Source organism: Vulpes lagopus, chromosome 1 (genome assembly GCF_018345385.1).
Source record: "Vulpes lagopus strain Blue_001 chromosome 1, ASM1834538v1, whole genome shotgun sequence".
Classification (NCBI taxonomy): Eukaryota; Metazoa; Chordata; class Mammalia; order Carnivora; family Canidae; genus Vulpes; species Vulpes lagopus.
The window spans coordinates 60,534,476-60,546,866 of NC_054824.1; the positions used below are offsets into that span (position 1 = coordinate 60,534,476).

The 12,391-nt window shown below is 53.2% G+C and overlaps 1 protein-coding gene across 4 annotated transcripts; it reads right to left on the reverse strand.

Annotated features, from left to right (window-relative positions):
* Positions 1-222: 222 nt before the first annotated feature.
* Positions 223-12,025, reverse strand: CAPN11 (calpain 11). Of its 4 annotated transcripts, XM_041722209.1 has the most exons (21): positions 11,801-12,025; positions 10,192-10,341; positions 9,453-9,571; positions 8,363-8,496; positions 8,008-8,176; positions 6,181-6,264; positions 6,002-6,087; positions 5,696-5,770; positions 5,380-5,540; positions 5,060-5,238; positions 3,719-3,730; positions 3,242-3,453; positions 3,000-3,039; positions 2,833-2,901; positions 2,693-2,750; positions 2,491-2,555; positions 2,157-2,225; positions 1,658-1,736; positions 1,454-1,570; positions 769-827; positions 223-653 (listed from the first exon to the last, which is right to left on the reverse strand). In XM_041722209.1, the coding sequence occupies exons 1-21, from the start codon at positions 11,949-11,951 to the stop codon at positions 627-629; spliced, it is 2,115 nt and encodes a 704-aa protein (XP_041578143.1). In that variant the 5' UTR covers positions 11,952-12,025; the 3' UTR covers positions 223-626. The 4 variants fall into 4 exon arrangements, with proteins under 4 accessions (XP_041578143.1, XP_041578170.1, XP_041578152.1 ...); XM_041722236.1 differs by lacking the exon at positions 8,363-8,496; XM_041722218.1 differs by lacking the exon at positions 10,192-10,341 and having other exon boundaries at positions 11,801-12,024.
* Between the last annotated feature and the right edge of the window lie 366 nt (positions 12,026-12,391).

The following is a 12,391-nucleotide window of genomic DNA, read 5'->3' on the forward strand; positions in this document are numbered from 1 at the left end:
ACTCCGCACAGTCCCCAGGGAGGGACTGTTTTGCCTTTAGCATCCCTGGGACTGCACATAAATGTCAACAGCGCCCTCTAGTTTTTGTGACAGTCACACACTCTTCCCTGGAAGGAAGGGGGTGACGCCCCAAGAGCTACTGGGACCCCTCTTTGGTACCGGGGAGGTGATTTCCACCCCCGCCCAGATTTTCTTGGCATAGAAACATGGTGACACATTGGCCAGTGGCATGGGCTGTTTATTATAATAATGCCCCCAAATGAGGCAGAGAAGACAGGCCGGGAGGGGTGGTTAGCAGGCAGGTGTGAGCAGAAAAGTGGAGAGCCTCCACAGTCATTGGGGAAGCTATACTTAATCTTGGGTAAAATATACTCAGAGAGAGAGAGAGAGATGGAGAAATGCAGCTGCCAGAAACTGGCTGGGGAAAAAGAGAAACACTTTGGGCTGGGAGGGAGGGCAATGGAGGGCCTGAGGCTGGAGTAAGCATGTCACCTGGGGCCCAGGTGCCACTACCTGGAGCCCATTCTATCGGCAAAGACTGCTCAGCCAAGAGCAGTGAGGAGTCTCCCGCTCTTGGGCCAGAAGCCCCAGGGTGGTGGTGGTGGGAGCCAGGCTCTGTGGCCCCTCTATCCCCACATGATTGTCTGCAGCCACTGTGGGGAGAAGAAGAGATCCAAGGATAGGGAGTGGGGGGTGGGCAGGATGGCTGGGGGAGCAGTGGGCAGGGGCAGCCGTGAGTGGGGATGCCAGAAGATCCTTTCCGTGTACCTGGTTCAGATTCAGGTGAATATAGCCGGTATTCTTGGGGTCCATGGATAGAAAGTATGCTGTTTTGGAGAGAAGGCAAGGAGAGGGGTTTGGGAGCTAAGTCTGGGGTCTGCAAGACCCACTCCCAAAGAGGTAGGAGGTCAGAAAAAGCGTAAGAAGCTATCCCTTGCTGCTTCCCAGCTAGCCCTCAGCCCAGGACGGAATTCATGATAACTCATGGCCTTGCTATGAGACCTATACTGAGTGCTGTGAACTCCTGTGTTCTGTACCTCTGTCCTATGATGGTGCTACTGTTATTGCCCACATTTTATAAGATGAGAAGAGAGGTCAGAGGCACAGAGAGATAAATGACTTGCCCACGGACGCCTGGGTGGCTCAGTGGTTCAGCGTCTCTCTTTGGCTCAGGGCATGACCCTGAGGTCCTGAGATCGAGTCCCACATTGGGCTCCCCACAGGGAGCCTGCTTCTCCCTCTACCTATGTCTCTGCCTCTCTTTGTGTCTCTCACAAATAAATAAATAAAATCTTAAAAAAAAAAATGACTTGCTCAAGGCCCAGAGCCAACAAGTGGAGCTGGGATTTGAACCCAGATCATCTGTGCTCTTAAGAGGGGGTGGTTAGGGAGCAGGGCTCCTCATGTGCAGGTCTCTAGCCCAGGGTGGGGAGTGGGCAGATGACTGACTCACTGAACATGGCCTTCAGCCTCAGGAAACAGCTGATGAAGCTGTCAAAATCCACGATCATGTCCTCATTCGAATACCTGGCCACCAGCACCTGTGTCACCTTGTTACTCAGCTTGATGCCTGGGAGAGAGAGAGCGGAGGGGGAATCTGGCCCTCTGACCGCTGCTTCCCCCCGCCCTCAAACCCTCTCTTGACCCCCCTGCTAACCTGCTTTCTCAATGGCCAAGCGCATCTCATAGGAGTTCAAGCTGCCTGAGTGGTCCTCGTCACACTCTCGGAAGATGTCCTGAAGGGCGACAAGTGTGGTAGGGCTGTGTGCGTAGTGTGGTCGTTGAAATAATGCAGTGCTCTACTATAGTTAACCTACAAGGCCCACCCATGAACCCAGGTTGCCTAGTATTCCTGTATCTAATGACTGGAGGGGGCCTCTGGCAAGGGAGAGGGTTGGAAACTGAGTCAGTGGTCTCAAAGACCCACTCCCAGCTGGGGCCTCCTGCGTGAACCCTTTACACTGGCTGATGCCTGGACTATACTGGTTTCTAACTCTTTTGACTAACCAATGTGCCACCACTTCAACAGATCCTGCCCTGTCCTGTGTGTGTGGTGCGTGTCTAGTCTGGGGCTCTAGCATCACCCTTACTAATCCCCATCATTCTTGAGGATCTCTCTTTTCCCTGCCATAAACTGCCCTTTCAATGTTTTTTACCGTCCATTTCTTGATTTTTTTCCACAGGATCTGGAACTCAGGAAGCCCCAGCTTGCCAGAGCCATCTTTCTGGGGGGTGGTCAAGGATGCCAGAGGAGAGAGTGAAGAGGGCCTCTTGGGGTCAGGGAAGCAGAGGGGCTCACCAAGTGGGGGCCATGAGACCAGAGGTTCCTGTGTAGTCACTAGGGTGATAGCCAGAACTGGGATCTTTTGCTACCTCAGAGCCTAATCCCCTCCCAGTAGGAAGGAGGGCATGGCTGGCCAGAGAGAGGTGACCACCTGGGGGGCAGGCTTGGGAATGGGGGTGCGGGGAGAGCGCTGGACAAGAAGATACATCCATGAGGTTGACCATACAGCGGCACACGTCTAGGCCGAAGCCCTGGGTTCTGAAGTTTCTGACTGTGAGGGAAGGAAGGGACAGGAAGAGAGAAGGAGTGAGCAGAGCCTTGTAGGGCACACAGGGAGTGGTCAAGGTGAGGCACAAGCAGTAGGGGAAAGGTTTCGAGGCAGAGTTGGGGGGGGATTGGAAGACTCACGTTTGGTGACCACTTTGTTGAGCAGCTTCTGTAACTCATACATGCCTATCTCCTTGCCCTAGGAAGGGGGAACATAAACCCCTGCTCCCGCACATTCACCCTGTCCACCTCCTTTGGGCACCCTGCCCTCAGCCTCTCACCTCTCCTCCTGCCACGATCTCAAACAAATGTATGAAGTCCTGATCTACGTCATTCTCAGAGAAGTGCTCCTGGAGGGAAAGCAGTGGGAAAGGGTCCCAGTCTGGAAAGTTCCTTCACACTCCCCAGATGCTTCCTCTGATTCCTCGACCCCACAGCGTCCCCTCACCTCTTGAAGTAGCTCAGCATAGTTGGCTTCATCCAGTTCCCTGAGCAGAAAAATGAAGGAAGTCTTGGGGGTTATCCAGGATCAGGGAGATAGATTTTAGAGGGGTGGTTGTGAGGAGATCGTGTCATGTATCTGAAGCCTCGGTTTCCCTAACTTAAAACAGGGGCAGAATTGGGGAGGACCAGATGACTGCTCCAGCTCTTGGGCAGGTGGCCTTGGAGCAGCGAAGCAGGGCTCCTCACCAGGACTCGCTGTGCTTCTCTGTGAAGACCCGAAGCAGGAAGTCAGCATCCTTGTGCGGCTCAAAGGTGGAGGGAATGATGACGTATTCCCCCGGAGGCAGCTGGAGATGGCTGCTCACTTCCCGTGAGTTAGTGAAGATCTCTGAGAAGCCATGGTCCTGATACTTGAGGAAGAAGTCCTTCTTGAAGTGAATATCCTGGACGTTCTGAAACTATATGCGCCTTGGAGGTGGGTACAGGGCTGGCTGGTAAAGAGACAGGGACCCCGAAGGGGAAGCCTGGCTGGGCAAGGCCCACAGGCAGGTAACTCCAGTATGATCTGCCCCAACTCCCACCCAGGGCCCCAGGGCACTGGAATCCTAACCAGTGGCCCCCAGTGGCCCTGAGAGCCCTAGCTGAATTCCACCCTTTGCCCGTCCACATGCAGCCAGAGGTGGGGTGGTGCGTGCCCGGAATCAAGCCCCACGTCTTCTGTACCTCCTTTGGGACCTAGGAAGAGAAAAGACAGGGAGGTCAGAGCCCCAGGATGGTGAAGGGGCTCAAACCTGTTCTGCCAGTAGAGAGAGAGAGAGAGAGAGAGAGAGAGAGAGAGAGAGAGTGTGTGTGTTGGGGGATGTTAAGGGCACTAGGACACTGGTGGGGGTGGAGTGGGGCAAGGGCTCTGATAGCTAAAAGTTCTAGTATTAAAATCAATAGTCCTGAAGTTTGGGAGACGCCTGGGGGGCTCAGTGGTTGGAGCATCTGCCTTCAGCTCAGGTCCTGATTCTGGGGTCCCAGGATCGAGTCCTGCGTTGGACTCCCCATAGGGAGCCTGCTTCTCCCTCTGCCTGTGTCTCTGCCTCTCTCTGTGTGTCTCATGAATAAATAAATAAAATCTTTAAAAAATAATCCCAAAGCTGCGGGGGCGGGGGGGGGGTAGCGGTAGGGGGAGTTGCCAAATGCAGTTTGTGCAAAGTTTGGCCGGTGGCGGCAGCAGGGAGACTTTTACCACTGCAGGTGAAGGTCAAGAAACTGAATCCCAGGAGGTGAGGTAATGTGCCCAACTTCACATGCTAAAGAAGTGAATGGGACGAAAGTCTAGGAAAGCATTTTCCAGAATGTGACTATTTTCCATGGAACACTCATAGCTTGCAGGAAGACAATAGGTGATTACCGAAATTGAGCGTTGAACACAAATACTTCTGTAAAAAGGTATGTTAAACCAAGATAACTAGGCTGTTCTCCTGTAGGGATAACCAGAACCTTTCACATGCTGATGCGCTGGCAAAGCTGGGGGGGGGAGGGTGTAGGGCGTGTGGTCTCTCCCGAAGGGCCACATCTAACCTTGGAAATATCTGAGGCACGTCTGGAGTCTGTTAGCCTGGTGGGCTCACAGCCTAGGAGGAGGGTAGCACTTGCGTCTCTTTTTGTCTGGTACCGAACCAGTGGAGACGGGACTGGGGCCTGGCACGCAGTCGGTGCTCCACGACTATTTGAACAAATGGTCGTTTGTAGCATTTTGCAAACACAATTTTGGAAGTGCTGCCTGGGATTTCCCCTGGCTGCTGGAGTTAGTGCTCTGTGTGGGGTATCTGGGGGAGACTTGGGGATGGTGTGGGAAGTCTCAGAGGGTCTGGGAATCAGGACGCAGCCTCGGGTGTGTGAAGTTGGGCAAGTACCTCACCTCCCTTGCGCTCATGTCCTTTCTCTTCATGGAAGGTGCAAGGTGCGTTACTATTCGTGAGGCTTTTGGAAGGGTGTTGGAAGGGGTGAGGCCAGGAGAGGGAGCAAGACCCGCCGGGGGTGGGGGGGTGGGGGGGTTCCTGCTGGAGCTCCCACCCTATAGATGACAAAGCCAATTGTCTGCAGCTGAGCTCCGTGGGGCCGTGCCCGTCGCCAGTTCTTCTGCATTAGGGCCACCAGGCAGGTGCAGATGACTTCATCGTCCTCTGGGTCGTCGTCGTAGTCGTCCTCCTCAGGGAGAGAGATCCTAAACTGGGGGTTGCTCCAGAATGTGTCTATGGAAGAAGCCGATCAGCATGGCTCTGCCCTTCCCGGGCTGGGTGGGCTTCCCAGCCCCATGCCTGTCTCCTCAACAGGGCCGGGCAGGATCTGCTGTGTCCCTGAGCCCCCGGTAGGCCCCCAATCCCCTGACCCACCAAGATGGTTCCTGCAGCCCCCCGCTGTGCTGCCCCGCCTCCAGCTGCCCTCATAGAAGGTGGTGTGCCAGTAGCTCTTGTAGTCTCCAGAGAGTGCATCCGGCGTCAGGTTGCAGATCTCCAGGAGGGTGAAGTTGCCCAGGAAGTCTTGGTAGGACATCCTGTGTGGAGGGGGTGAAGGCTTGAGCCTGCAGCATCCCCAAGCCCCTAAGCTACCCACCCCCCCAGCCTCCCCATTGAAGGCACAGGTGGCAGGGTGGCAGAGGACATGAAGGGACAGGGCATGGGTGCAGAAGGAAGCCCACCCTCTACTGACCAGAACTCCCCATCCTCCTTCCTGTTCAGTAGCTGCCTCCGGGTGTCCAGGGCCACCTTGTCCCATTCGGAGGCGCTGGAGCAGAGACAGGCAGTGGAGGGAGGGGCTGGTTCAGGAGGCATTTTGGAACCCCCCCCCCCCACCCATGGGATTCCCTCATCCCTGATTGGCTGCCTCTGGGGGAGTGGGCCTGAGTTAGATAGGGAACCTAGTGGGGGAGGGGCTGGCCCTGGTCCACCTGCCAGCCTAGCTAGGCCTGCTGGGTGCTCTGCCCCTCACCTGAGAGTGCTGGTCAGGGCCACTCACTTGTCACTCCAGGCTCCATTCCACTCGATCCGGCCCCAGGGGTTCCGGACCCGAATCAGTGTTTCTGTCCTGCCCTGGTACCAGACCTGGTGGGAGGGGTGCGGCAACAGGTCAGGGGGGCAGGAGGGATTCTCTTCCTCCTCCTGTGGCTCAGGTGTGGGCACGGTTGGCAGACTCACCTCCTGGAGGTCGGTCACGGAGTAAGCATGCCCTCTTACCAGCATCTTTTGAGTCATGGTCTCCAACTCACTCTCGCTGACGATCTACAGAACAGAGAGGGAGGAAACAAATTCAGATGTGAGTAGGCCTGGGTTCAGTGTTTTTACTGGTATTCGCAAATAATTGCAGATTACCATGCAGTTGTAAGAAATAATCCTGGGAGCGGCACCCAGCTGGCTCAGCAGTTTAGGGCCACCTTCAGTCCAGGGCCTGACCCTGGAGACGGGGGATCGAGTCCCCCATCAGGCTCCTTGCATGGAGCCTGCTTCTCCCTCTGCCTGTGTCTCTGCCTTTCTCTCTGTGTGTCTCTCATGAATAAATAAATAAAATCTTTTAAAAAAAGAGACACAGAGAGAGAGAGAGACAGAGGGAGAAGCAGGCTCCATGCAGGGAGCCCGATGGGGGACTCGATCCCGGGTCTCCAGGACCAGGCCCTAGGCTGAAGGTGGCACTAAACCGCTGAGCCACAGGAGCTGCCCTCTCTCTGTGTCTCTTATGAATAAATAAATACAATCTTTTTAAAAAAAGAAAGAGAGAGAGTGTGTGTGAGCGAGTGCTCACGTGCGTGTGAACAGGGGTAGGGGGACAGAGGGAGAGAAGCTTCAGGCAAATCTCTTCCCCTTGCCAAGCGTGCAGCCTGAGGTAGGTGGGATCCACCTGAGCTGAAATCAAGAGTCAGATATTCAACCAGCTGGGCCAACAGGTGCCTCTGCTCCCTACTTTTAAAAAATTTTGTCATTTTGGGGCACCTGGCTGGTTCAGTTGGTAGAGTGTGCAAGTCTTGATCCTGAAGTTGTGAGATCTAACCCATGTTGGGTGCAGAGATTACTTAAAAGTAAAACTTCAAGGGGCATCAGGGTGGCTCAGTGGTTGAGCATCTGCCTTCAGCCCGGGTCATAATCCCGGGGTCCTAGGTCATGATCCTGGGGTCCTGGGATCGAGTCTTGCATTGGGCTCCCTATAGGGAGCCTGCTTCTCCCTCCACTCTGACTCCACCCCCTACTTGCACACTCTCTGTGTCTCTAAAAAAATAACAACAAAATAAAATAAAATCTTAAAAATTGTCATTTCAAGATTGTCACAGAAATGGAATCATACAGTAATGGAGCTCTCTTGGCTTTTTTCATTTAGCATAATTCCCTTGGGACTCATCCAAGTAGTTGAATGTATCAATAGTTCACTTCCTTTTATTGCTGAGTCATGTTCCATGGCATATGTGCACCACAGTATAAGGATTCACTCATTGAAGGACACCTAGATTGCTCTCAGTTTCTGGCTACGATGAATAAGGCCGCTGTGAACACTTGTGTGCGGGCTTTTGTGTGGACATAAGTCTTCATTTCTCTGGGATAGAAGCCCAAGAACGAATTGCACGGTCATACAGTTGCACTCTGGGTTTATTTATTCATTCAAATAAATATTTGCTGGGAGTCTATTGCATGCTAAGCAGCACCCTAAGTCCCGGGGTTTCCAGCAGTGGATGAGCCAAGTCACCACCCTCAAACTGTGAAACAGGGGGAAACGGGCTGTGAATAACGAGGTTGATAAATAAGACCATTTCAGATCATGGTAAATGTTGAGGGGAAAATAAAAACAAAGTAGAGAGCAAATGATGTTAAGAGCAGCTGGTTTAGATTAGGAGGCAGTGAAGAGAAGCCTGAGGAAGGGGCATTTGAATTGAGATTGAATGAGAAGGAGCTAGTCATGCAGGGATCTGGGCAAAGAACCTTCTAGGAGAAAGCAACAGCAGGTACAAAGGCCATGGGACAGGAACAAATATAACTTACTTCGATGGAGCAGCCCATGAGGGAGGATCGCTCTATGGCCTTCCTAAGCATCCTCAACAGGTTCCGAGGGGGCTTCTGGAGTTGGATGGTATAGGTTACACCTCCGGTGAAGTCCTCAAAGCCCTCCACTGTACTGCCCCCCGATAGTGCTTCATAGGACCCATTCAGCCTGCAGACACAGAGAGGGCACTTTTGTGCTCTGGGATAGAGGTGTCAGCTAGGACATGGGAGGGTGTGGCAAGGGAAGAAAGGGATGCCCTGACCTCCCTCTGCTTTTTCCCCTGATTCCAGCTGCCCCCATAGCTGCCAGCTGTCAGGACAGGCTTGGAGGCAAGCCCAGGCTCGGGGCACTCACTTGGCATATGCCTTCTCTAGCAGGGCACTCCAGAACTCAGTGCGCTCAGCTGAATGCACGAACACCAGCTTGCCGTTCTTTGTGGGCAACCGGTCATCCACCACCACGTCCACCCACTGCCCAAACTGCCAAAACTGTGGGCAGCAAGGTGGACCTCAGTGGGGCTTAGGGCAACTGTCTGCCCCACGCCTTCCTCCAAGGACATGCATGAATACATGTACACGCTCCCCACCCCCTGCCCCCTCACCCCCCTTCACCCCCACAGCCCCACACACTCCTTGTATAAGAACTATGTTCCATGAGCACCTCCTGGTGGCCAGGATCAGTGACGTGCCAGTGTCAGAGAGCCCACTCCCCAGAATGGCTCAATAGCGAGGGAAAGGCAATGAAAAGCCTGAACCGCTCCCCCTGCTTCATCTCCAGTTTCTGCCAGGGCCCCCAGAAAGACACCACCCACATTTTGACCTTGGCTGAACTTTCAGGATTTCTGAGGTTTTACAAACTCTTTCGATTCTCAGAAATGTTTTGATGTGGGGAATTTGTCCACATGTTGCTAAATTTAAAGAGTAGATTACAAAAATTATGTGACCGTGACTCCCAATGTCACTGTCTCTCTCTCTCTCTCTCTTTCTCTCTCTCTCTCTCTCTCTCTCTCTCTCTCTCTCTCACACACACACACACACACACACACACACACACACACACACACACGTTTCCACCAAGAGAAGGAGGGGGAGAAAGAGAGAAGCTGGAGAAGGAGAGCTGCAAACTGATAACAATGATTTTCTTTTTGGGCATTAAAAAATTAGCCAAATGATTTCTTTAGTGAGCAGATATATCTCTGATAATTACACAAAAACCCACCCTAATAAATGTCATTTTTCAAAAAGAAAAGAAAAAAGGGAACTTTATTTTTATTTTTTTAAAAGGTAACTTTAAAGCATAAATAATTCTTCCTCTTCCTCCCTCCCCTCTTTGTCTCCGTCACTCTGTCTCTGTCTCTCTCTCTCTCTCTCTCTCTCTCACACACACACACACACACACACACACACCACCACCAAATAACTTGGGCTTGCAAATCATCCTTCACCTGAAAATGGAAAATGCCAGCATAGTTTTTCCTGAAGCTCTGCCCCCTGGGTACCACACGGTGCAGCAGTTTGGGGCATGTGGTAAGGGAGCCAATGGCAGCCAGCAGCCAGCAGTCCCCTGGAAAGACAGGAAGGGGGTTGCCTCTCCCTCCCTCCTCTAGGTGAGTATGGGTCCCAGAATCCAAGCCTTAAAGGAGCAGGACTGGCTCTGTGGCCCCTCCCCCACAGAGACGCACCTCCCTTGGCCCTCCCGCTAAGAAATATTCTGGAAGGAATCTAGTAGGGAGAGACAGGGCTGAAGAAACAGCCTCTAGGGGATGATCCTCTTTACCTTTTCTATTAGGTAAGAGAGTCACAAGTTAGAGCCCGATGCTTTGGTTTTTGGATTTGGGGAGGAGGTATTTGGCCTTTGTCTTGCTCCTTACCCTGAGATCTGCTTCTTTGGGGAGACAGCTAGTTTTCACCCATCCCCTGAACAAATCCAGTTACCTTCTCCCACTCCCCCTGCCTTCTACTTCTACTCCATGATTACATTGGTGTAGCAATCAAAACATCTCTCCCTGATGTCACCCACATAATACTGAAGCCCCAAGGGGCTTAGTCTGTACCCCAGCTGGGTCCCTGGGGCTAGGCATTGATGGGGGCATAGGGGCAGTATCCCTAGGCTAAGGTCATCCATTGCGATCTCTCTCCTGGGTATCTCGGATCTCACTGGGGGGGCTGTGGGCAGGGTGGTACCCGGAGTGAGATCCCGCGTCTGGGCTGTGGCTGAGGTCGCTAGGAAAGCTCCTGTGGCTACCTCCTGGCACCCGGGGTGCCCTTCGGGAGTGGCAGAGGGTGGAGAAGGAAGGTTAAGGACACTCCAATCCTCCATTGCGAAAAGGACACCTAAATAGGAAGAAGCCAGTTCTCCTGCAGCTCCATGAGCCACAGTCGCAGACATGGGGACTGAGGTCACCTGGGCTTCTGCCCTGCCCACAACCTGCCCTTTTCTCTGCCATAAATATGATAGAATCATCCCCAGAGAAAGCCCACCCTGCTCCTATTCCTGAAAATACAATGAAGGCTTTGGAGGAACCCCTCCTTAGGAAGGAAGCTATCCCTTGGGGCTGTCACAGGAGCCCGCGGGAGAGTCTAGTGCTTCTCTATCTGATACATCAGACTGAGGAAGTTCTGGCACCTGCAGTGGCTTAAAAATATGTCCACAAGCTCTTTGACAATCCTCCCCTCAGGAGGGGGAGCCTAATTCCCTCCCCTTGGGTTTGGGCCAGATTTGGAGCTTGCTTCTAACAAATGGAATGTGGCGGAGGTGACTGTGTATGTTCTCCTGATACTAGGTGGTAAAAGGCACTATGGTTTCCGGGGAAACCGGCTGCCATGTTGTTTGGACACTCAAGTGGTCCCACGGGGAAGCCTATGTGGCAGGGAACGGAGGCCTCCTGGCCCGTGAGTGCGCCATCTTGGAAGCAGATCCTCCAGCTCCTGTGCAACCTTCAGATGAACCCAGCTCTGCCTCACATCTTGACTCCAGTGTCATGAGACACTCTGAGCCAAACCCACCCAGATGTGCTTCTTACGATTTACTGACCCACAGGAATGGAGATTGATAGATGTTTGTCATTGCTTTAAATCACTGAGTCTTGGGGAAAATCTATTGGGTAGCAACGGGTAGCTACTATGCTGCCTGGCTTACACCCAGACCCAGATAGCACAGGATGGGCTGGAATCACATTGGGGTAGGGCATGGGGTGAACAGACCTGACAGTCTCACTACCTTCTCCTCAGAAGGGGAGGTGCAGGGGAAGAGAAGAGATTATCCGACCTAGCTCCCCAGCCTTAAAAGATATCCTGGCACTCCCCCCACCTCAGCCTTCTTCCTCAATTCATCCTCTCCCTCCACACAAGCTTTCTTTTCTTTTCTTTTTAAATTTATTTATTTAGGGATCCCTGGGTGGCGCAGCGGTTTGGCGCCTGCCTTTGGCCCAGGGCGCGATCCTGGAGACCCGGGATCGAATCCCACGTCGGGCTCCCGGTGCATGGAGCCTGCTTCTCCCTCTGCCTGTGTCTCTGCCTCTCTCTATCTCTCTGTGACTATCATAAATAAATAAAAATTAAAAAATATATATATTTAAATTTATTTATTTATTCGAGAGAGAGAGAGAGAGAGAGAGAGAGAGAGAGAGAGCGCCAGCGGGTGCATGCGAGCTCACAAGCAGGGGGAGTGGCAGACAGAAAGAGAAGTAGGCTCCCCACTGAGGGAATCCTGACGGTGACCTGAGCCAAGGCCCATGCTTAACTGACTGAGCCACCCGGGCGCCCCACACCAGTTTTCCAGCTCCCCACTCACCGAGGACGCCTTGGCAGATGTCTGTTGGACTGAATCCGTTCACAATGAAGTGAGGACTGCTTGTGATTTGCTGCAGTGGAGGAATAAAGATTTTAGGGGGCCCAGGACATCCCCCTCCCGACCTCCCTCTCACCATTTCTGGGGAAACCATTTCACATCCAGGTTCTAGGGGAAAACATGGCAGGGGAGGGGAAGGTCACCGGACCGGCCTGGCTTGGTTGTAGGATGTGATAGCAAAGGTCAGTGAGGGACTTTCCCAGGAGTTATCTGAGAGGTTTTTGCTTAAGCATGTCCAGAACTGTCCCCAGCCCTGATGGAGGTGGAGCCTGGCAGAGGGTCAGGATGGGGGGCCGGGGGATTTGGAGATTGCAAAGTGACTAGGGCATCATTACAAACAGCCCTCCCGCTCCCCCAGTGAGCCCATGCCTCCCCTCCCAGTACCCACACCGGGCCGCTGCCAGCAGATGTTCTGCACGTTTCTGGAGTTGGGGCCCAGATCCTTGAAGCCCAGGGAACTGGGTTCAGCAGGGAAAAAGGAGTCCTCGAACAGTTCTCCTTTCCTCAGACAGGCTGCTTGCAGGTCTTCAAAGT